This window comes from Epinephelus lanceolatus, chromosome 2 (assembly GCF_041903045.1).
Source record: "Epinephelus lanceolatus isolate andai-2023 chromosome 2, ASM4190304v1, whole genome shotgun sequence".
Classification (NCBI taxonomy): Eukaryota; Metazoa; Chordata; class Actinopteri; order Perciformes; family Serranidae; genus Epinephelus; species Epinephelus lanceolatus.
The window spans coordinates 4,908,416-4,933,760 of record NC_135735.1 but is presented as its reverse complement, the minus strand read 5'-3'; the positions used below and the strand labels follow the sequence as shown (position 1 = coordinate 4,933,760).

The window sequence follows — 25,345 nt, the reverse complement described above, 5'->3', positions numbered from 1 at the left end:
TAATTTTTTAAAAACATTTTGGTGTTTCCTCCAAGTACCACTAGAGGTAGCTTGCATATCACCATTGTCAGTGTACCATAGTTTGAGAACCAGTGCCCTAGTCAATAGGGGTCATTCTTACATTGTATCCTAACAGCAAGCGAGCTTCCAACTATTGTTTCATCCAAGTGGCAACTTCTGGGACTGGAAAATGAGCCAACACAGGAGTACCAAAAACTGCAGTTCCTCTAATGGCCACTTGAGGCTGGCTTCAAGAAGTGAGTCAGCCTGGTACAAAAAACAGTTTTGGTCTGTATAACTAATTTCAGCATTCATGATAACTGTACAGGGGGTGAATTTGTATATAACTCACCTGTTTAGATTTATCAAGGCTTAAAGTTACACAGAATTAAAGGCGGGCCGTTTCGAGTGACAGACTGTCTGCTGATAGTGAGCTGTTGTGATACTTATTGGAGATGATTTATAATATAGCCAACTGCAAGAAGACTGTTCTTAGCCTTCAACTCCCTGGCGATTTTGGATGCCATGACAGTAATAGCCAATAATGTCAAAATATCATTTACAGACCGATTTAACAGCCCGACCCGCAGGTCCATTTGCGGGTCCCGTGGGTTACGGGTCAACCCACGCATCACTACTCAGCTCAGTCTATAAGGCTGTACACACAACAGTAAGGCTATAGACATTATATTCTATTCAGGCCGGCAGAACCAGCAGCACATCGGCTCTACAGTGCACGGCACTGCTGATTAACCATTTTATTGCAGCACAGAGTGTCTGCCAGCAACCAATTACTTGCAGAGGCTTCCTACAACTTGTTTCAACGGTTCCGATTTAATCAGAAGACAAATTAAACAGGATGACTAGCCAATGTGAAAATCAAAAGAAAGCATAGAATAATGTACTGAAGGAGACTGTTGTGCCATCACATTTTTTTGTGGTTTGAGAGCAAAGATCCGGTCGCCGCTGTGCAAAACTCCGCAATTAGGTTCGAAAAAACCCTGGAGTTGTCCCCCCTGGAAATACAGTTTTGTACATAATAAAGAATGTGTTTTGTCCTTCATCACTTACATTGATAGCAGCTTTAGGAATGGATCTCTTAATGTCCAGTATGTTCATGAAGAATGGAACAGTAAGCAAAACTTGTTTCAGTTTATATATAGGCACCAGGCTGTGGGTTTAAGACAGACTTGAAAAAGAGTGAGCCTCTCCTTTAATGTTGTCTTTTCTATCAACAGTCTCCACCAGCATCAGAAACACGTGTAAGTTACACGCTTGAGGAGATGCACTTTGGTTACGGTGTAGCCTGCAGTGTAGCTGAAGCTGTTACATGCAAAGGCTCTGGAGATACATAATATCCTCAACACCCAAAACGATGCAAGGGGTGATGTTGTGTTGGTGGGGATGTTGTTTATGTGATCATGGCCTAAACTCACTGTTTACTGTAGAGTTTGTTCTGAGCTGCTCTCATCAGTCTCAATCTCACCTGTTTCCATTAGAAAGCTCTGATAAACCATCACCGTACACCACCAGCAACAAACGACAAAAGTAGGGACCAGCTGCATGTAGTGAAGCATAAAGCAGCCACGCAGGGAAATATATTTTTCTCAGGAGTTATTGGAGACAGGGTTTGAATAAGGGAAACGAATATTGGCCTAAAATATGCCAGGTTGACACAGACACCCAACATGAATGCTACTGTAATGCTTTGGCAAATGTTTGTTATTAGCTAAGACAACTTTATAAGCTGGGGATGTGTGCTGTCTGTTGTTTTTTATTTCCTTCTTCCTATTGGCCCAAAACGTGATTAATACAGTTGTAAAAACAATAGAAATAGCTGTACAGGTGAGATGCTTCTCTGCATGCATCTTTTCCTGCACCATGAGCTCAGCTGCACAGAAAAATCCACTTTATTACCTCTTGAACAGCTTTTGAATTCTTTCCTTGGTGTCCTTTACCTTACGTGCCTTACCTCGTGAAGGCACAAAGCTTGTACACCTGTGTGTGTTTCAGACGATGAAAGGGAAAAAGTTTATTTTAGTTAGTCATGTTCAGACATATGGGCTGTGGGAGGCAAGCTGAGCGCATGGCTGTGTGCTCAGTGGTGAGGTGGGGGGTTGAGGTGTGAGAAGTGGACTCTGTCAAGGCTCAGTCTAAGTGCTGAGGTGTGAATGTGAGCAATTATGAGGTAAAAGGTTAATCTTACCCTGCCATTTACCAAGCAGACGTTGGGGTGGTCAGAGTTTGACACGTGATACTGCTGTTTGTTTGGCCCTCCACAAGCATATGAATTGTCTTTGTGATGCTTTGGAAGGCACTGTTGTTGTTGACAGGAGCATCAGATGTGAAAACTCTCATGTTTTCCGAGAATTCATTCTTGACCTTGAAAACAGCAATTGACAAAAACAATCTCACGGAAAGGTTCAGTGATAAGCTGGTGTGGAGCTTTCTCCTTTATTCCCTGCAAACATTTGTATTGGCGGGGAGCAGGTTTTTCTTATACTGTGAATGACAGAGAGAGCGGAGTGTGTTTGAAGCTGGTACAGAAATGAACAAAATACCACAAAATTGGGCTCCTGAGGGAGAGGCTGATTGAGGATGCACTACTTGTGATACATTTACAGTACACATTTCTGCTCCAGGATGGAGACTAACACAAACACCAGTTTCCATCCAGCTGACCAGCAGGCTGCTTCCTCCAGGTCAGCTGTGAGGATCAGGAGACAGGTGCAGAATAAATGGTGGAGGAACTGACTGTGGGATGCAGCACTATTTCTTTTTCTTTTAGAGTGGCTATAATCAATATTTTCATTCAACCAAAGGCTCATATAACGTGTACATTAAAGGACTCACTGACAGACTTATAGAAAATCACCACCTGCTTTTACAGTTCCCTCCAGTTTATTGGAGCTTCATTATGTTTTTCATTGTTCTGGTTTAACTTTTACTGTGTTGGATCCGTCCCAGTGCTCTCATCATCCCTGTTTCCAGCAGCAGGCAGCCATTTTCAACAAAACAAACTGATTAAATAAAAGATCTGATAAACCCACTGTACTCTACCTGCCCAGCAGCAAACAGCAGACAGACACACAAGCCCCTTTCACACTGCCTGTTAACACTTTCCCCGCCAGAGTATTATTTTCATGTTGCCAGGCACTGAGCATTTTCTATCATATTGACTAATCTTTCAAGAGCCACAGAATAATTTGTTCTATGAATATGTAAACTGTATATACATCAAACTAAAGAGTGGACCTTCTGTTTTTATACACAATAAACATTTTATACTGTTTTATTACATTTCTTTTCTATCAACTCTTGAATTTGTGTATTTTCATTGAAAAACAAAATTTTGGACAGAAAGCTGCATTTTTGTCAAAGACATTTTCAAGGGTTACATTTAATTTTACATTTACATTTTTTTTCCCTCATTTTCTTATTTCAGTTTGAATTGTGTAAATGAAAATTATAATAATAGTAATAAAAGTAATGTTTTCTTTGAGGTATAGTGGAACACGTTGTCACGTTCAGTGTTCTGTTGTCTCCGTCTCCTCTTTGGTCGTCCTGTCTGTGTGTCGCTGTCACCGTCATGGAGATCCCACTTCGTCCCACCAAACTTGTTTGCTTCTTCGTCCAAATCGGATTCAGAATATACTGTAGATCAAAACAGGAATTGTCGGAGTCTGAGTTCATCAACATCTCCACAACTTGCGCAGCCAGAAACTTTTCCGTTGGCTCCCTCATTTTTATGCAGTTTACAATCTGCTACATTTCCATAAACAACATCTTCTTAAGGTTTCCAGCAGATCTTCTTTTTCAAAAACACGGATTGCCGGAATATCTCCTCAATGACGGGGATAGTGTTAAAGGTGGAAATACTGCACCTTTATGGCACCTTGCTGTGCTGTATGTAATAGGGGTGTCCCCGACTAAGAATTTTCATAGTCGAATCTGATTGGACAGACTTTTCCTTTAGCTGACTAATCGTCAAATCATGTTGTTTTCCCCCTCATTGATTAATGAGCTCATTTGTGTCAGTTTCCGCTCTAGAGAAAAGAGCTAAAACACCCAAATAAACAAATTTAATTCTTCAGTTGGCATAGTAAGATAATAATAATAAAAGTAAAAGGGTTATCCTTTTATCTTTATCTTTATTCCTTTCACTTCATCAAGGTATAATGCTCTAGACCAGCCGGGGACAGCCCTCCATTCCAAAACCCCGCCGTTCTGAACCACCCCCACTCCGAAACTGATTTTCAAGTCCATATCGAGTTTCCTGCATCAAACACTGCCGCCCGCTCTCCGGCTGCACTCGCACAATTCTGAAATCCGTTGTACTACAAAACCTTGAAATGAACGTTCAACTCATTGTTTTTTATTGAAAATATGTCACGGTCTTCATTTATTATGTGTAATTTCGCTAGCAGCAAACAAATTTAAAAGGAGACGCTTGTCAAGTCTTTGTACGCGCGCTGTCCGTGGTGCTGAAATCCCTACTCCCGGCCGCACTGGTCAGACAGACTAGTGATAATAAATAAATAAAAAATCAGAGTCTATCAAGAAAACAATCAGCGGTGAAATTCGTTTCAAGATACTTCCGGTAAACGAATAATCCTTCGAAAAAGTTTGATTTGAGAGCATGTACCTCCTCCAAAGTGTTTGTTTATGCGCTCCATCACCGTAAATCACCGTAGGCCTCGATGCTGCTCTGATGGTCCTGCAGCACGCTCACTCACCTCAGCTTATTTGGATCGAGCAACTGGGTGATTTATTCATGCGTAGTAATGATTATGCCTACTGATTAAACGCACGCGTCATTTTCAGTTTTTTATTAACAGAAATTAGGCTGATGTTTGTATCAAAATAGGCTATATATCATGAATTACTAGAAAACAAATACATTCTATGTCAAATCAAGATGTTTAGCAGCAGTGAGCACCCCCATATAGTCAGAATGGTACGGTCTTGTTTCATAACCACATTTTGCGACGATTCGATGGCGAGACTGGCTGTCGAATCAGACTTCTCCGAATCAAATCACAGAATCATTAACTATTCGGGATCACCCCTAATATATAAGGTGCAATCACAGCATGGGGGGGGGGGGGGGGGGGCGGCATTTTTCTCACCTTTAAAGTGACATAGAAATAATAGTTAGCATGTTAGCTGTTAGCCTAGATACAGCTGGGGCGCACCTAGTAGCATCAGACCTGTTGAAACGTAAGTGAAAGGGCATACTCTTCAAGTGCAAAGTTAGTCCACTAAACAAGCTTTTTTCCGCAAAGACCGAGAAGCCCAGCTGTTGCTGCTTGTTCTCGTGAGATTTCAGGCATGGTATGAGATCGCTGCTTGTTCTCACAATATTTTGGCCGCGCTTTGGAAAGCAGAGCTAAATGGTAAACAAACATGGCAGCACACCGGTAAGGTAAGACAACACGTTTACATGTCGTTTTCTATATGTTCTCTGACATTTATCCTAACGATATGAGGCGGTCTTTGTGGAAAAAAAGCTTGTTTAGTGGACTAACTTTGCACTTGAAGGTTGCCCGTTCACTTACGTTTTAACAAGTCTGACGCTACCGTGCGCCCTGGCTGTATCTAGGCTAACGGCTAACATGCTAACTATTATTTCTATGTCACTAGTCACTTGAAACAAATTTAGGACGATAGGAGACAGGTTGAAATAAACTGAAATTTCCCTTTAAGCCACCACATGACCTAGTTAAAGTGTTGAACAAGGTCTGTATAAACAGGACAGCCCGCAGGACAGGATCATGGACTGAACATGTGTGAAATTTTGACGACATGTTAGGCGCGCAGCCCTCTGCGGGAGATTTAAAAAGCAGCTGTTAGCAGTTAGCGGCTAACTCAAAGAAGAACAATGGTTGAAAATGTCCCTAAATTGGGAAAACATGAGGTCTGGGAGCTCCTTACCCTCCAAGCAGAGGACAAGATCAGCCGCCATATAACAGAGACAGTAAATGATTATTATTGCCATTGTTATTGTTTAGAGAACGCTGCTTTATGTGTCGTGCTAGAGGCCGATGCTGTTGTGTTGTCTCGCCTCCTTTGCTTCCATGACGCTGTCTAAAACCACACACTGGAGCGGAATGATGCCACCGTTGTTTGGTTCTGTGTGAAGAGGCGAATGAGGCATACAGTAAGGTTAGAGACTTTGTAGCGGCCCTGTAGCGCTGAACCAACCTGCTACCTTGTTTTGAATGTGCATGTCCTTCTCTCCAACACAGACACAGACCACTACAAGGCCACAGACCCCTGGTGGAGAGACTGTGGCATATTGTTTGTAGTGTCATGTATTAAATGTTGTCTATGTAAATAGTAATATGAAAATTATTTGTTTTTCTTCTATCCTGAATTACATTACTGACATTTCATTTTTTATTTTTAGCACAAGTGTACTCAGTCGTAGTCATGTGAGTAAAATACATTTGGGTTTCAGAGGGAGGGAGCTAAGAGAGAGTGAAGAGGTTAGTAAGTGATGAAAGTGTGCCAGTCCTCAGACACTCCTCAGGGAAACACATACCAGTGGTACTTCTGCTGTGTCTGTCTCTAAGTGGCTCTAAAAGCCTGCAGGAGACACCAGCCCTGCTAATCTTAATGGTAGATCATCTCTCTCACACACAATTCAAGTGGCCTGGACACACACACACTCTCACACACACTCACACAGTCCCTCTGTCTCTGGGGAGCCCTCTAAATGCCAGATGCCAGTTATTCCTCTCCAGCCTGGGTGAGCAGCACAGTCTCAGTCCCTGTTAGTCTGATAATCAGTCTTCCACTCCCCTGCCTTTGGATTATGCTGATCATCCAAAAATCCTGCGTGAGACGTGCATGCTTCCTGACTGTTGTGTATAAATCACAGTGAAATTAATAAAAAATATTCAAGTGGAGCAGAATTTATGAAGAATCAGCAGAGGGTTTGGTCATGTAGGAGCATAGCTTTTCTCTCCTGTGAGCTGAGGAGGAGGAGTTGGGGAATGAAGAGGACGGGAGGGGATCCCGGCCTTTTTGGGGAGATGATACCACAGCCTTTGTTTGGAAAACACCAGCGAGGTCCAGGTTTTAGCTCACCAAATTAACCCAGGAGTGACTGAGATCAGATTTATGACCCACGATACACAACCAAAGGGTCCAGTTGTCCAACTCCACTGTGTGCATCTGTGTGTGTTGATTTCTTATAGCTTTGTTGCATGATGGTGATCTCACTTTAATAATATTCCCGTGCACTTCACCTGGATACTGACTGACTGAAACTGTGTGTGTGTGTGTTTACAGTGTGCAGAGAGTCAGACTGCAGTGTTCCTGCCAGAGTTCGCCCTCTCACCTCAGGGCAGCTTCATGGAGGATGCTACAGAGGATCAGTTTCTAACCTACAAATACGACGACCAGGTCAGTCCCACACTCTGCACTGTTGCTGGACCAGAATGGGTTGAGTGTCGCCAGTTGCTGTTAATCACTCCTACATTGTTTCTTTACCTACATATAATTATTTAGGCTTTTTCATCACAGATAAAAACAAGTCCAAACACAGGGAACACTGTACTATATAGACTATATTGACAGCCACCCAGCATGCACTGGGGCGTTTTGCAGCTGAGTGTGAATGAGCATCACCACCTCCAAGTCTGAGGTCATGGTTCTCTGCCCCCTCTGGGTTGGGAGAGAGTTACTGCCTCAAGCGAGGGAGTTCAAGTATCTCTGGGTTTTGTTGACAAGTGAGGGTAGAATGGAGCGTGAGATGGTTCAACAGTGCAGCGTCTGCAGTAATGCGGGCGCTGAAGAGGGAGCTGAGCCAGAAGGCAAAGCTTTTGATTTACTGGTCCGTCTACGTCCCAACCCTCACCTATGGTCATGAGCTCTGGGTAGTGACCGAAAAGATGAGATCGCAGATACAAGCGGCCGAAATGAGATTTCTCCGTGGGGTGTCTGGGCTCAGCCTTAGAGATAGGGTGAGGAGCTTGGACATTTGGAGGGAGCTCGGAGTAGAGTCGCTGCTCCTTCGCGTCGAAAGGGGTCAGTTGAGGTGGTTCAACATCTGATCAGGATCCTCCTGGGCACCTCCTGTTAAACGTGTTCCAGGCGCGTCCAACTGGTAGGAGGCCCCGGGGCAGACCCAGAACACACTGGAGGGATTACATATCTCATCTGGCCTGGGAACTCCTCGGGGTCCCCCAGGAGGAGCTGGAAAGTGTTGCTGGGGTGTCTGGGATGCTTTGCTTGGCCTGCTGCCCCTGTGACCCGGCTCCGGATAAGCAGATTGAAAATGGATGAAAATAGATGGATGGACTATATTGACATCTGCTCATGGAGAAGAGGCGAGTGGTGCTAGGTGAGCTAGCTACAGATGTATGCTTCCTTCTGCGCAGTGATACAGTTGGCAGGTGTAGTTTGGTAGAAAGAAAATAGGTCCTACATGAAACTGCTCACAACAATGTCTGCTGATTATCTTGAGTCGTGATTGCTAGACGAATCATTACTGTTGGTTTTTGGTGCTCAGAGCAAAGTAAAGTGCCATCTAGTTCCATCCTATTCAAAAGATGGCAGACATCTCACACCAAAACAATCAAGATCGATAAACGGCACTACAGGTAAGAGGAAAAATATGTATTTTTGACTTTGTGGTGAACTGTCCCTTTAAGGTTTTAAAGAACATTTGCATCATGTCAAAGACAGTCGAAATAAAATGGGAAACAGAAACACACATTCTCGTTAAAGTGCTGCACTCTCAAAGGCACACATGCTTCAGGCCCTGTGTAGGTGTTTGGTGTTAGTGTGAGCGGTGTTGCCTCAGTGCGGCAAAGTGGATTAGAAGCTACAGGTTGAGTAACAGGTGGAAGACTGTCAGCTCTCTGATCTACATCTCCTTCACTACAACAGGCCGCATTAGCTGGATGTGCTAACTGATGCACGCTCCAGTTGTTTCTCCTCGGCAGTGCGCTGCAGGTAGCAGATCTGATGTGTAAGCAGTGTTGCTTCCTGTGTTTTCCCCCCCGGGATGGTTAATAATGCTCTCTCACATTTTCTAGTTCACTTCTGTTCTACATTCTGCTTCATGCACACACAGAACACCAGCTAGCAGATCAGGGAGACAGGTGGTGCTCTGAGCGAGGTCCTCTGGGGCTCCCAGGCGTCCACAGCATTACAGTCCAAAGAGGATCTGAGGTGTTGCTGTGATTCATTCTTTCAGTTGATGCAAGAGACAGAGAATGCTGACTTCTTACCAGTGACACTTTTACAATCCCCTCCTCCTCCTGCCCTAGGCATGTGGTCTGAAAAGAAAGAACTATTTATAAGCAAACACTTACATCAAAAGGTCTTAATGAAGACTTCTGTCTTAGTGTGATGCTATGAGATTGTGTGTCAGGTGAGATAAGTTGTTGATTTGCCGATGTTGTCTTAGGTGAGGCAATCCTTCAACATACAGATAGCAAGCAGTTTGAGGTGTTGATTTTCTCTTAGAGCCTGTTAGATACTTCTTATTATGTTGTTGTTGTTAAGGTTGCTTTAACATTAACACACAGTATATTCCTTTGTGTCTATATTTATCTCCGCCGGGAGAAGCCTGAATGGGATCATGTGTTTGATCTTGTGCTTGGGAAAGTGACTGAGTGTATGTATCTGTCAGCCTACAGCTAATCTCACAAACTACTGGACCAATCTGCCTAATATTTTGTGTGCATATTTATGAATGTATGCTCAAGGACCTCTTGTGGTGGCAGCAAGTAACAGTTGTTGAAAAACCTGTTTTATTGACTCTTTTACCTGCTGACTGCTGAGTCCTTACTCGTCTTAACTGTTCCGTAGAGGTCACTAGGGTTGCAGCGATATACTGGTTTTAAGGTACACCGTGATATAAAAGTTGATGGTTATACATACTGTGTACTTTTGCTTATGTACAATATTAGGAAAAAAAAAATGCAACTGGACTTTAAATCCCCTTAATTTTAGGTATTTTTTAAGTGGAGACTGTTTACACAAACTTCCATTAACAAAATGTTTCAAGTTTAAATTATAGTAGTAAAGAAATTGTTTAACCAACAATAACCCCTCTATTTTCATTCCTTTAAGGGTCATTTTGACTGATAATAAGATAAATTCTTTAATTCCGCGATACCGTGAAGCTGTGAAATTTACTGAGACAGTTATCGTACCATGAAAAACAATGATCAACAACATTACGTAGGTAGCAAAGCATGGAGCAAAGGGCATTTCTGCCAATCCTCTCGGCTAAAAACAACAAGCCTTACTGTCTGTTGCTGGAGACATTTTGACCAACATTCTTGGAAATGAGTGGTCTCGGAACTGGAGCATCTGCAGATTAATTCCATACCTGATATGTTATGATCCAATGAAGTTAGGTATGATACAAGATGAATCGGTCAACTTATCTTTTCCATCATCTGACTGGAGCCTGGAGGGACAATTCCACAGGGTACAGCTATCTGCATGTATTGTCTAGAGGAGTGGTTCCCAACTGGTCCAGCCACAGGGTCCAGATTTCTCCTTCGTCATTAGTTCAAGGTCCACACAATTAGATATATATTCAGCATCATACTTGCGTTTGGCCATGCCGTTGAGCTACTTTCCTGTCTCTGTCAAGTAGTTGTTAGTTAGTCACTCACTCTACAGCAGGAAACTGCACTCCAAAATAAAAGCCCTGTGCCAGAAATTCGCTGTACTTCAAAATAAACAAACTTGACATGCTCAGGAGTCACTTGTGGTCCATTCAGAATGGATCAGCGACCCACCAGTTGGGAACCACAGGTCTAGAGTGGCCACGATCAGCGCTAGCCCACATCTTGGCTGCAGCTGGAACGTGGCCACCTGGTGGAGATCTGCTTTCTTATGAGTGCACTTTTCCAGTTATAATGCTGATATTTGACTGTTGGGATTTGTATGTGCTTTCCCCTTCTTTCTGCAATTCGATTTTGATTATCTTTTTAAAATTACTGTCAAACTTATCTACTTTTGCTGATTTATATACGCCTAATTGTTGAGAAATTATGGTCTTGTATTCGTATCTATTTGGCTCATCATGGGATGTTGAATTTTTCTGTTGGATGACACAGTGAGCATCACTTAGTTAGCAGTTAGCATCCACTTAGTTTATCCTTTGACACACTAAGTTTGCTTTTATTGGGAGAGCGTTTTGGCCTCGAAGGTTAAGCATGGCGATATTTTTGTTACATGAACCAAGACTCACTCAAAGCTTTCTGACTTCCCCTCCCTGTCTATGACCCCCAGCCCCAAAGCCCATTGGTTCCCATTGTGAATGTGTAAGTGGCTAACAATTGCTCTATAATAAATGGCTTCATATAAACAAAGGCAAAGTCATTTCCAAAAGCAGCTGGCCACTGCAGCTTTTATCAAAACTTATTCAAAGAGGAGGAAATGGTGCATTTGTTGGGGGCTGTTTTCAGTGATGGATTGATATACAGTTGGGTCTCCAGTGGGTATTTGCTGCAGCAGGGTGGTGTGTGTGGGACTGTGTCAAAACAAACTACAGTGTGTGTGTGTGTGTGTGTGTGTGTGTGTGTGTTCATGGTAATCAAGGAACATGTCACCCAGTGCAACAGTGTGGCTCCTTGATGTATATTTAATAGTTTGTGGACAACAATGGAGCCCTACGGCTCAGAGGAAGACGATATATCAGGCTGTGGATACACACAGCACTTGTTAGTTTATACATTCACTTTTGGTTTGGGACTGCACATAGGATTTGTTCACAAAAAGAAAAATATACACGTAGAATACCACCAGACTTATTCTCTAATTTGTATGGATGCTGGGAGCTGCTTCTGGTCTCTGTGATTAGGGCGTTCTTCCCAGATCAGATTGATGCGGTGCCATTCGTGAGTGAGGTGTTTCTTTTTAATTTAGGGGACTTGTCACTGTATTGCATTGATGATTGCAAACAGTGCCATGCGCTGACATTTTGTGGGGCATGTCCTCAAGTAAAAAAAAGGGCATCTCTTTCAAATATGCCTGTGCCAAAATTGTTTTGTGTGCTGCCAAAGCGCCCTGCCAGGAGGTTTCTATGTGTTAGGGATGCACCGATCCGATACCTGGATCGAATATTGGCCTCAATATCATCAAAATAGATGGATCGGGTATTGGAAAATGCAACCTATACCAGAGGTGATCCTTTCCCTTTAAATCTATTGCGACGCGAGCTACGTCATACGTCATGGAGCAAAGGAGAGAATCTGCTGTGTGGAGGTATTTCACACTATTTCAGCTGCTGTTGCACAAGTGTTTATTGTTGTTAAACATAAATAGTTCATCATTGCATTAATCCGTTTCATCTTGTTTCATTGTATCTTTGGAAAGAACTGTGTAGTCATCAGTGCCTGATGCCTCTAGTCTTTTCTGTTCTACATGTAAAGGTATATAGCTTTTTAGGTCAACCATGGTATCGGATCGGTATTGGCTGATACTCAAAGCCACAGCATCGGGATCAGTATCGAAACTGAAAAAGCTGGATCAGTGCATCTCTACCATGTGTCTTCTGGAACCTGAAGAGCTCTTGGGGCCTTAGAACAGTGTTAGTTTTGTTGACGAAAACTATGACAGAAATGTTTTGTCAACAGCCTTTTTTCATTTTCGTTAATGAGACCAGACGTGACAAAATGTTCGTGGTGGACTATCAGACATTGAAAGCTGATAACAGCTGTGCTTGAAATTATCATCAAATGCTGCACGAGTGTCAGGCTGATAAACTCCAGTAAATAGTCTGTTTCGCTAGCTAGCAAAAACACTTAGACTGGAGCAGCGTCCTCTGTTGGTGCGAGTTGTGAGCTGTAATTCAGCAGTAAATAATCAGCCGTGTGTGTCTGACTGTGGATGGTGGAGCTGCTGAATGGATTTGTGGAGTTTGTTCTTTGCAGCGGTGGCTGTTAGCAGCTAGCTCTGCTTATTAGCTGCTGTTGTGAGAGTGAGCTGTGATTGGTGTGTGACTGTTAAGATAGAATGATCCAATCAGCTGGCTGTTTGCTGATTACAGCTGGGGTGTATGACTTCCGTGTCCTGCGTGAATAAACACAAAGCTTTGTCTGCTGTTAGGCATGATGGTGGGTTGTTGCCTCAGTTTGGCAGGCTGTATTTAGATGTTTTATAGTGGTTTAATTTCACAACAGAGACAAACAGCACCAAGGCTTAGGTCAAACACTATCGTTTCGTTACCTGGCTGTCCATGAAGACAGGTCAGGGACATGTGGAGGCTGCACTGCAGGGTGCTCAATTTGTGTGTGTTATCTATGGTGTCTGTGACAAAGGAAGCTGAAGAGGGAGGGGACAGCGGCTCAGCTCTAATGCAGTTGTCAGGCATACAACAGGATTTTAATTGAGAATTGATGCCATGGGCTAAATTTAAAAGCTAAAATGTAAAAGTATTAAAAAATGTCTTGCAAAAAGGCACTTATCAAGTCAAAGACCAAAAGGGCAGGTGATTGAGCACTACCCGGGGTCTATGTGTGCACGTGCCTGATTACAAAATGCAAACCACTGTCAAGAAGCCAAAGAAATGTTCGGTATTTAGTCACTACCACTACCTCAATTTCTACTTTCTAAATGAATGGACAAGGGATTTAGCAAGTGTTCAAAATCAGCTTTGCTATGGCTGCCTTGTAAAACAGTTGCACTGTGTATATTTGGTGTTTAAAATGAGACGGGAGTTGCTTCAGGACAAAAGAAAACTGAGTTGGTTTAGATTTTGCAGTCAGAGCCATTCCTATTCATTTTTCAGTGAATGCTCACATTCTCTGATGCACACTTTGGAATACAAATTTGAATTACCCACCCACATCCGCACAGAGCTGGCATTTTAAGAGAAAAACCCCAGTTTAAAAGGTTGATCACAATATCTGTTGGCTCAGCGTGGTGGGGAAGCTGAGTTTAAGGATTGTATTTTTAAAGTACTGTAAGTAGGTGTTGGCAGTGTGAGTAGTTTTAGTCTCATATTGAATTCCTGCAGAGTTCTGCGTGCTTTGATGGGGAGAGCCAGGTAATTTTCTCCTCTCTGCTGTTTGAAAAAATGGCTTCAAAAATGCAAATTATGCTGAGAGCATTTCTCTACTTTTTATGCAACTCTGAAAATTAAACCGGTGTATGTTGTGTCAAAGTTTATTGGGTTTAGTCACACACTCAATGCACCCATTCTTCTCCCTATAACTTCTGTAATATGGAGAATTTTTTGATTCAATAAAGCGGCGTAGAGCGGTAAGGTGATCCATCTGGCACTGGAGTGTGGTTAATAAGGAGATCTCTCTTTGGACACACAGCCGCATAAATCAGGTTAACATCTTGAGAGTACACTGTGTTTTGAAAGCCTCGCAGCTGACAAATATCGTACAAATGATCCCTGACGAATCACAGAAACCTTGTTTGGAGAGATTCTGCATGGATAAGTTTGCCTGGAGTGCTCTGGCCGTCTGCAGTGGTCAAGGTTGTTGTTGTGCTGCTGTGTGCCAGAGTCTCGCATCGAGGCTGCACAAAGGTTGAGGATGTGTCTCTAAGGAAACGCCTGAGCCCCATGCATGACGCACTTCTTTCTATAGGGCTTTTACTTTCAGAAAAGGAATGAATTTTCTTCTATAAATGTCCGTCTTTTACTGCTCTACTCTCCTAAGGGAGATGGACTCTTCTGAAACATTTAACAGGGCTCTTCCAGTGGCTTCATGTGGCTCATGTTATCCAAGTGTGTGTCACTGGAGTGTAAGGACTGAGCTAACAGAGATACATGCACATACAGGAGATCTCTGGGTACACTGATTTATCTTTGGTGGAATGTTTTCTGCATATCAAGTTTGTGATTGGTGATGCATTTGATCATGTGTCTAACTTCGTACTGCATGGTGGGAGTCATTGATTTGTTGCTCACCAGTATCGTGGTTATGATCAGGCTTTTGTGTTGTGCATATAAACATCATGTGATGTTAAAAGATTTCATTGGTCACTTAGCTGCAAAAACACAAAAAAACAAACGTAAAACTCTATTAGGAGCTGCACCTTGTCAAAATAAAACAAAACCTATATGACTGGACTAAGTGGGACTTTAATTTGAAAGGACAGACACAGGAAGTGTCCACGCTCAGCAGTCAGACAGGAGTCAGGTTAATTTCCAGGGCTGGTACCTGCGGTTATTCCACAGGCTAGTTAATAACATGTCGGGCAGGAAATCCAAAGTGTGGGATCATTTTGAGAAGGTGAAGGACGAACCCAAGGTGATATGTAAACTCATCTTCATTGGTCGACTACAAACATGACGTATCATCTGAAACATGGAAGTAGCTACATGCCCATTAGCCCACAGCGTCATTAACAGGCGGCTCGCTCAGTGTGTGACGTGCACTTGGAGATAAAATATAGGCCTATATTAATGAAGGTTCATTAGTACGGTTTTGTATTTCTCTGTAATGTAGCACAGTGTTAACAATGTTACTGATACTATTCTTTCTCACACCTTCAACTCAAACCACCAAAACATATCATTTAATCATTACATTAACATCATAAACATGCGGGAGACTAATGGACCTAAGTGACGACTATTGGTTGACTTGGAAAACTGTTAGTCGGGAGGGCAGCCCTACTTCTGAATATTCATTAATAACAACATATACTGGACTGGACATCAGGAGCACCGGGAGAATTCCCTGCATGGTCAGCTGATTGATCTGGAGTTTCAAGCCAGTGTTGAAAATGGAAAATTAGATTTGTAAATCAAAACAAAACGAGGCAGCTACATTCACTCAGAACTGTGGACAATCAAACCATTTTTGTTACTAAACATATCCTCTGGCTCTGGTTACTGATTATGTCTGTCCCTCATCCTCAGCCCTTCCCTTGGAGCCCAGACACTGGTTAGAGTACAAAGGAAAAATGACTTATTCAACCGCAAACATAAAATCGCCCACATGCTAGTCCTGAATAAAGACCTGGTAAAACACGTTGTGGTTGGATGGAACCACCTGCACTGCAGTAGCTCACGTGGTAAAAACATCATCATGTTTTCCACAGCATTAAGTCCATCAGTAGGCTTTTAATGTGAAACACTTTGCAGGAAGTGTTGAGTTTCATTAACAGTAGTTCAGCATCGATTGAGAAGTAGAAGTGGCTCAGTTAATTAATTAATTAATTAATTATTAGTGAGAGCTGTTGCTTTAAAATGGAGAAACAGAGAGCAGCAGTGTTAGTGCTGCGAAAATGTACATTACACAACATTTGTCAGGACAACAGAAAAACATTTGTCAGGACAACAGAAAAACATGTTAAAGGTTGAACCACTCAACCTTTAACATTTTAATTACTCCTTCAAGCTCTGGATTATTTGCAGCTCATCATGCAGCGCTCACTGTGACAGTTTGTACTGAGGAGAGGCCACGTAAGATCATTCATGTCACTGAGCTGTGATTACACCCGTATGAAAACAGTCTTAGAAGACGCAAATGTCAGACATATTTTCTCATCACGTCCTTATTAAACACACACGCACACTGGCAGCAGGTGGAGGTGGATGTGACGGGTCATCTGTGAGGCGGAGCGGGAGACCTGAGGTGATTGTTGACTGTAGCATGTGTGAGCTGCCTGAGGAAGACAGACACTTAACCACAGCTGACAGAGTCAAGGTTGACTTTTCAACTGCTTGAACGCGTTGCAGGTCACAGTTCAGACAAAACAATCAACAGGTCAGTGAAAGTGCAATTACTTTCTCTGGAGGCAGCAAAAAAAAACCTCAATGTATAGACTGTTGGCATTAGTAAGTAACAGTGGCCACTGCAGCTCTCTAGTAAGTTGGTTAACAGCCAGTTCCAGTTCGCATCTCTGCCTGACGTGCAAAATGGATGAGAAGTTGGTTCCCTCCGTTCAATGTGTACCATACCTTTGGGGCTTTTAATTTGAAGATTGTGAAGAATAAGACTCCATGTACACCTGGTATTAATTAACATGTGAACCTTATCTGCATAAAGAAGAACACATGTTGAGGCAGGTGTAAATGAACGCAGAATGCAGTACAACACGACTTACTCAGCTCGACAAATAGACTGCATAAAATGAAGAGATATATAAAAATGAACCCCCCCATACAGTTGCCATGAATGTTGAAATAAACAACTAGTGGCCATTCCAAGAATTGCAGTTTTTGGGACTTCAGTGTTAGCTTCATTTCTTAGTCCCAGTGGTTGCCACTTGGTTGCCACGAGGCTGTCTATGAGACGTCGCCACAGTCTGTGAGTCAGAGCCATCCCTGACTGAAATCGTACAAAATTGAATTTCTCAAAGTCAGACTAACACACCCAGATAATGTGACTGATTGATTAAATTCCTCCTGCATGTATACAGTCAATCGGGCGCAAACTGGCCGAGGCGCTCTGAGCATGCTCCAATGTTTCCGCCGCAGCCCTTGACCCGGAAGTCAAATAGAGTGTGCCAGTAAACCCGGAACTCCGTTAGCGCTTTTAGCACTTCCGGTTCTCTCATCTAAAAGTCAATACGTTTTTTGAATGGGATTTTGGTAAAATGCCTCAAATAAGGTCTGTGGTTAACAAAAGCTTAAGAGAGTTTCAGGTTTTGTTCTACGATATAAAACACGTCAGTAAATACCCTACTTGTGAATTTTGAAGCTTTTACGTGTCGTAAAAAAGGCGGTTGCTAACAAGTTGCTCAATACGACATTAAACGTCATCACCCCCGAACAGGCGAGAGTGCTGGCAGTCCGCCATTACAGCTTCTTATTTAGCTTAAACAGTCCGATTTCCCCATTATACAATGTTTTTAAAATAAAGCGGCCGAAATCAGTTGAAAGCTTAGTGGCGGTGACGTCAAGAGTCATGCGACCGTGGAGTAGTCATGTAGTCCGTTAAAGCCTAACGTTAGCTTTTTACTTCTGGCGATCGCATTTAAGCTTCAAATGTGGTATGAAAGGTGTTCATATGTGAAGATTATCGCGCTGAACAAAACCTGTAAGTATCATAAACTTGTGTTAGCCACAGAGCTTATTTTCTGACATAATCCAAAACGCAATGCAAAAATCACATTCACTTTCTCTTCCGGGAACCAGCGCGATGCTAAACTTTGGGTTTTGACGTCAGCCCTGGCACACTCTATTGCATCAAACAGAAGAAGAAGAAGCTGGTAACAACATGGTGAAATCTACATCCAGAGCCGTGCATTTTTGGACAGAAGAAAAGTACAGAGCTGTAAAGTTATCCACCATGATACCACATAGCTGCTAGCTAACTGTAGCTAACTTGTTTGTCAGTTGTTTGGTCTGTGATGTAATAGGTCAACCAGAAAAAGGTCCAGTACCAAGAAGCTGAATGGAGTCGGACATACTTGGGTCAATAAATGGATTGCTTGTATACTGGGACAAGGTCATGGTATAACCATAACTCATCTAAAATGTACATGTAAATGAGATACATACAAAACCTTCAATTTAATAGTTGACAACTAATTGATTAATCCTTCAAGGGTTGCAGCTCTAATCGCCAAATGTCTTGTTTTGTCTGACCAGCAGTCCAAATCCCAAAGAGATTCAGTTTAATATCACATAAGACAAAAACGGCTGAATTGAGAGGCTAAAATACAAGGATACAAGAAGTAGCTTTTACATGACCTTTGGTGTGTCACGTGATCCTCACTTTGTATGTCGTAGTGGTCCCTCAGGTGAATCCTGCATTGCTTCCATTTAAAAGGAAATGCGCCATGTTTGGTCATAATAATAAAGGTACGTGATCAGATGTCATTATCCAGAAATCATATGGTGTCTAAATGTCTTAAAACACCATATTTGTAGGACAGAACAGCAAAGGCTAAGAAAAGTTGTTGTGTTTTTAATTGAAGTTCATTTGGGATTAATACAGCCTAATTAGTTTCTGCTAAATACTGCACTAGCCCCTCGAAATGATGCAATATTACGAAAGGCAAAATCAAAGTAGTGAAAGAGACCTCCTTTTTTTGTTCAAGACCTTGTGGCTGCAGACAGCAATATAGATGCAATCAGAGTCTCATTCAGAATAAACCAAGGTTTCACAGTGTCGAGATCATCTCACAACACTCTGTGTGTGTGTGTGTCTTTTCTCGGCGAGGCTGTTTGCACACACTGTGACTGTAATGTGAATGTTCCTCCTTATCGTCTGCTTCTGGCAAAGCAGCCTCAGATACTCACTTATATTAAAAACAGAACCAGTTAGCACATGAAAACAAGTCAAATTGCATTCTGCGCGTCTGCTGTCACAGCGAGGAGAGAGAGTCGACTCACAGCTCTGAGCTCGCCATCATCTCCTGAGGTATTATTGGACCCAAGTCATATAAATGCAACGTCAAGGCATGGTGTGTGACCAGCTGTGTTGAAATGCTCGAAAATGAGTTGTTGAGATGTCAAGCTTTTACAGCTCAGGCGCCAGTTCTTGCCTATTGTCTGACAGAGGCCTGAGCCACAAATAGGGAACATGACGCAGGTAGGAAGACATCACAGCAGGGCAGCCAGCAGCAACAGCTTCATTTCGGGCTGTATTTCTGTCTCTTTCTCTCTCTGTTTGTGACTTACCAAAGGCTGTTTTCTCGATCCTTCTCCCTGTGCATGTTTCATATTCTCTGCACTACTCTTTTAACTCTGTCTCCTGTCTGGAAGGGCAGAAGCACAAAAGAGCAAAAGTGCCTCAACTCATGTTTTATTGCACAGCCTTGATACATTAATAGGGATACATGGGAATAAAAAAATGTCTAGGATTATGAGTCTGGTGTCCAGTCATAATGTTTTACCTGCATTGGAGGGGAAGGAGACAGTCAGTGACTAATAATTCTATCATGTCCCTGAGGTCTTCGTACAATACACGCCTGCTGCCTCAGACAGACTTAAATCTGTAGCTATGCACGCCGCTGGCTCAGCTGCATTTCAAGGGAGGCAGTCACATCCATCCCGTCTATGTGTAACTGATTTAAAAAGGTGATTTGAGAAGATGGATGAGAGCGATGCTAGAGATCAATGGCAACTGGTGTTGAGCCCGGAGAGGAGAGTGAAACAGGGTGTAATGTGGGCCATATTTTGTCTGATTGGAACCCAGTCATCAAACTCTTCACTGAGGGCAGATTCTACACTGAGACTGAGCTGCATTATTATTTTGAGCCGGCATTCTACGTTAGTTTTAGTTGTACAAACTCTAAAATTGGCATTTTTCTTTAAGAGCAATGATGCAAATGTAAAAAAAAGCTTAAGCATCACAGCACTGAATTCAACTCAGATTGCATAAGTAATAAGCAATATAACAACATGAATAATATATGAGTATATCAGAGGTGAGAGGAGGGAGAGCGGCATGCGTGGTGCTTGTTTACTTGAACTTTCATGTGTTTTTTGGGGTGACAAGAGGAGAGGATGCAGATTTAGTCTCTCAAGAAACTAAAACTGCACCAGTGTGACAGCATTTTGGTTTTGAAGCTGATAAAAGAGGTGTCTGAACTGGCTGCAACTTTCAGCAGAAAGTTCTATTATATCTTTTTTTTTTTTTTTTTAAAGATTTTTTTGGGCATTTTGCCTTTATAGATAGGATAGTTAAAGGGATAGTGCACCCAAAAACGAAAATTCAGCCATTATCTACTCACCCATATGCCGACGGAGGCCCTGGTGAAGTTTGGTGAGTCCTCACATCCCTTGTGGAGATCGGCGGGGGGAGTGGCCAGCACACCTAATGGCAGACGGTGCCCCAGACTAATGTCCAATAACACAAAATTGAATCCACAAAGTAACTCCATACTGCTCATCCATAGTGATCCAAGTGTGCTGCATTCCCGACATAAAAAGTTGTTTCGAAAAACGTCATATAAACTCTGTTTTTAGCCTCACTGTAGCCTGTAGCTCTGACTGCTTCTCTGTGCTCCGCGTTCATGTGTGCGCGCTCAGGGTGATCGGTGATGCACGGTCTCTGAAGAGCAACAGTCTCGTCAATACTGATGTCCAGATTCTCAAGTGCAGGCATCGCCAATTCCCAGTCTGAGCAGCAAAGACTTTCCTCATCCATTGGCATTGCTGTGCATTTGAAACAACTACACCACCAGGTTTCCAGTGCTCGACTCCGGTATTCTGCGGCTGGCTGAGGCTCATGAGCTGCGGCGGCTGCTTCATCCAGTAGCCTGAGTTCCGTCTGTATGCTCGGGCTCAAACAAATACGGCTCAACAAAGAAATGCTGTTCCTCCTCAATTTCAAAGTCTTCAGACATGTTGGGCTGTCCTTTGCTAAAAGACTGTAGTGCAAATTATCTTTTAGCTCTGTGGTTACCGTTGTCTCCCTGTGCGGTGCACGTGTCACGTGATGTAAACACGGGTGAGCAAAGCTCATGCTTTTGCTGGTCGCACGCAAGCGCGGAGCACAGAGAAGCAGTCAGAGCTACAGGCTACAGTGAGCCCGAGTATACGGACGGAACTCAGGCTACTGGACGAAGCAGCCGCCGCAGCTCATGAGCCTCAGCCAGCCGCGGAATACCGGAGTCAAGTACTGGAAACCTGGTGATGTAGTTGTTTCAAATGCAAAGCAATGCCAACAGATAAAGAAAGTCTTTGCTGCTCAGACTGGGAATTGGCGATGCCTGCACTTGAGAATCTGGACATCAGTATTGACGAGACTGTCTGACTGACACTAAGCCACGACGAAGTTCTATTATATCTTTGACTTGCTTTAGAAGCCCTTTAGTGGACAAGGACGGCTGATTCATGAAAGTGAAATGAGGAAGTATCTAGACTATACCTCCTTATTTCACTACAACTACCTTAACACAGTGGCAACTGTCTGGAGGGAGATCACCAGGGAGCTGTAAGTTTCTGCAAAGGAAAATGACCATCACTAAAATCAAGCTAGGCTAGGCTAACGGTACTTGCTTTAAGCTATATTATATGTAATTTCCAGTAAATATCACAATATAAAACAAGTTTTTTTGATTTAAAAAGTAATGATACAAAAGTAGGATGATAGCAAATAGGCTACTTAATCATCTGTTAAGTGGTTACGTCTCCAGTCTGATCTTGAGTGCGGAGCCGATTTAATGGATTAAGTGTGGACAGAGAGCTCTGATGTTACGTGACGCTACGCCATAGTCAATCAATACATTTCTGTTTGGATACAGCCGTCATTATGTTCCATTCTTGTTCCACTCTGGAGCAGCTGCTGAGTCAAGTGGGACACCCGTTACAATTCGGTGTACAGGTCCAGTCTGGTGTTTGGCTTAGTATCAAACCACTCTGAAAACTTTCACGCGTGCATGTTGTGGTTGCATGGCTTTTGTTTTAGCAAAGAATCCAGTGGACTAACGTAGTTACAGACATCTGTTTGAGACCAGCAAACAATAACACTGGTTGTTTTTGGCAACCTTTCTTGGCATTACCACCTAGGGCTGTGCGATATGACGATATATGTTTTGTGACGAGAGAAAAATGTCTATCGTTTCATATTTTGCTCTATCGTTTATATCGCTGTGACGCAAATTACACTTTTTACGGCAATATTTTTCGTCATTTGGAGTCTGTCCATCTTTTGCATGGATCACATTGACAGCTTTTTATTGATTGGATTAAAATGTGCTATATCGGGATAGCTATCGTTATCGGGATATGAAATGACCTATATTGGGATATGAGATTTTGGTCATATCGCCCAGCCCTATTACCACGTGTGTTTGTGGCACCAAACCCGGATGTTTTTCACCAACCCCATCCCTGCTTTTCCAGTGGCTTTTGTGCCACCAAAACCGAGTGTTTTAAGCCAAAACATGATCTTTTTTTTTGCCTAAACCTGAACATACCTTCACCATGGTGTTGTTGAGAAACAAAGAGTTTTAACGTATATGCTACAAAATAATGGACAAATGTGTCCATAGTTTGCAGACAAAATTAATGCCAATATTTTTTTAGATTTAAACCTGAAAGCAAGTCAGTATGTAAACTGTGATAGAACAGTTTGAGTCATCATTTCCTCATTCATCTTCATTTTCTCTTTCAGATGAGTTTATCTAACCTGAGGATGTGTTTTCAACATGCCTCACTGCTTAAGTTTCTCCACCAGTCTGACTTTATGGCAGCTATGTCCCCATGTTCCCAAACCTCAGGACTTAACTTGCTGATGTTGTTGTTACTAATAGAAATAATGGCTTAAAGTATTTAAGACCATTGTTGTAATAAAGCAGACCTGTCCTTTACTGTTGTGGATGTGCACCACTTAAAGAAACCCTCCAGTTTAATTGCACTTGTTCCTTTAACCACCAAGTGGATTTATTACTGTACTGTCTATGCTGACACCAGCAGTCAGCTGTGCCTTGTACTTATTTAATTATGTTCACACACGTCGTTACTGGAAAATTGGCCTCTTGGGTGTTTTTCTTTTTATTAATGCCCTTGTGCCTCTTTGACTTTTCATTGCCTTCGTCTTGTAATTGAGCTCTAATCTCCTGAGTTTGAAAAATAAGCAGCACGTTTGGCATGATAACCTGAAAGCACAGGATATGCCCCTGCAGAAAGCAACAGGACAGACTCTGCAGTTAAAATTTTTGGGTTCTGGTTGACATCTTTGTCAAGTATAGATGAGGTATTTCTTCTATTCCCTGCTTCTTTTGACAATCATCGTCCTTTGTCATTTGCTGGTGACAAATATTCAATGGACGTCTTTTCCTGCTGTAAATACAAGGAGGGCAGAAAATTGCACCTGGAGACAATCCTGCTTGAAGACTTTCTCACTGAAGTGGAAAAGTCTCACGTGGACTGAAACTCTGTACCATCCAGACAATAATAATAAACACACTGACGAACCCATTAGACAAAGAGCCCTTAGAAGTCTTAGAATATGCTTTACTTATCAATAACTGCTAATAAAATATGACAGGGCTGTGTGGTGGGAGGTTTGCATGGCATGAGTGGACGTGTCCGCAGCCAGTTGAGGCACTGACACAGACAGGCTATTGAGTGCTTGTGCTGGAACAGGCTTTCTAATGGCAGTTAAAAGAGAAACTGTGGTTGTGGCCTAATGGCTCTTAGCTCTAATGCTTATTTTTGAGGTGACACATGCTGGAGACGAAAAACCCTGCAGCCACACTGTGGTCTGTGGTGTGAATGTGTGTGTGCGTGTATGTGTGTGTAATTCGGCCGCTTGCTGTGGGTTGCTCATAAATGCTGCTCCGTGGTTGGCATATTGATTTATGATGATGAGATTACAACTCTGCGCACACTTGAGTGCCAGTCCAGCCTGTTGGATTCTGGAGTGTTTGTGACTGTATGTCTGCGCGTATACGTTTCTGTGCGTGCTCTGTTCATTCCTGTGAGCTCCCTGGGATCGGTCACTGTGAGGAAAGAAACGTTGTGAGGAGTGTTTTTCAGAAACTGTGTCTTCTCTGTCTTGGTACAAGGAAATACTTTATATATTTTGATGATACTACAGTTATTGTGCATACAGCCTCTAAGTGGACATTTCCAATGGCAGCACAGACAACTGAGAGGCAGCAGTTCTGGGAGATGTGCTATCAAATTCTACTTTGCACTGCTACCTTGTTCACTTGTTTCGCCTTGCTATATTTGTGTTGTTCTACACTGTGTCCGAAGTGTTTGGAGCTTCATCTTGGATGCCTGCTGTTTATGTCCAGACCTCACCTGCACACTGTGGCCATGAACATCATAAACATGGCAAAATCAGAACATATTAAGAACATACAGGCAGAGGTCAGAGTCTTTACAGATAAATACAGCACCACATATACTTCTAAAGGTTGTTATTTTCTCTAGGGGGAAATTACGGATACTCCCAGAATTTAAGTTTGGTTCAGATAAATTAGAAGTTACTTTAGAGTATAACTATCTTGGAACGTTATTTAATTTTAATGGACGATTTGATAAAGCAATAGCCAAGCATGTTGAACTAGCTAAAAGAGTTTTATTCTCCTTGGAAAACAGAGTTACTAGATTACAGTTACCTGTTGATATACAATGTGAGTTATTTGATCAGCTTTTAGTGCCTATTCTTTCATATGGAAGCGAAGTTTGGGGATTTCATAAATTTGACCAAATTGAAATGCTTCACAGATCTTTTTTGAAACGTTTACTTAATGTTAATAAACGCACAGCAAATTGTGTTATTTAATGAGAGTTTGGTTGAAATAGTCTAGATTTAAAGGTAAACATGAGAATGATTAACTTTTGGGTACATTTAATTAGTCATAATACAACAAAAATCTCTTTGATTGTGTTTATTGCTTTCAAGATTCTGTATGATGACAATATTTTTCAGTGTAAATGGATTTCCAAAGTTTAAAATATTCTTGATGATTGTGGTTTATCGTACTTATGGCA

At 42.3% G+C, this 25,345-nt stretch overlaps 1 protein-coding gene across 2 annotated transcripts in view; it reads left to right on the top strand.

Moving 5' to 3' along the window:
• adamtsl3 (ADAMTS-like 3) overlaps positions 1–25,345 on the top strand; it is a 321,378-nt gene that overhangs the window by 38,957 nt on the left and 257,076 nt on the right. For both annotated transcript variants that reach the window (XM_033626208.2, XM_033626216.2), the window contains exon 3: positions 7,297–7,410. In XM_033626208.2, the coding sequence (XP_033482099.2) occupies positions 7,297–7,410 (114 nt within the window). The remainder of the gene's footprint in view (positions 1–7,296; positions 7,411–25,345) is intronic.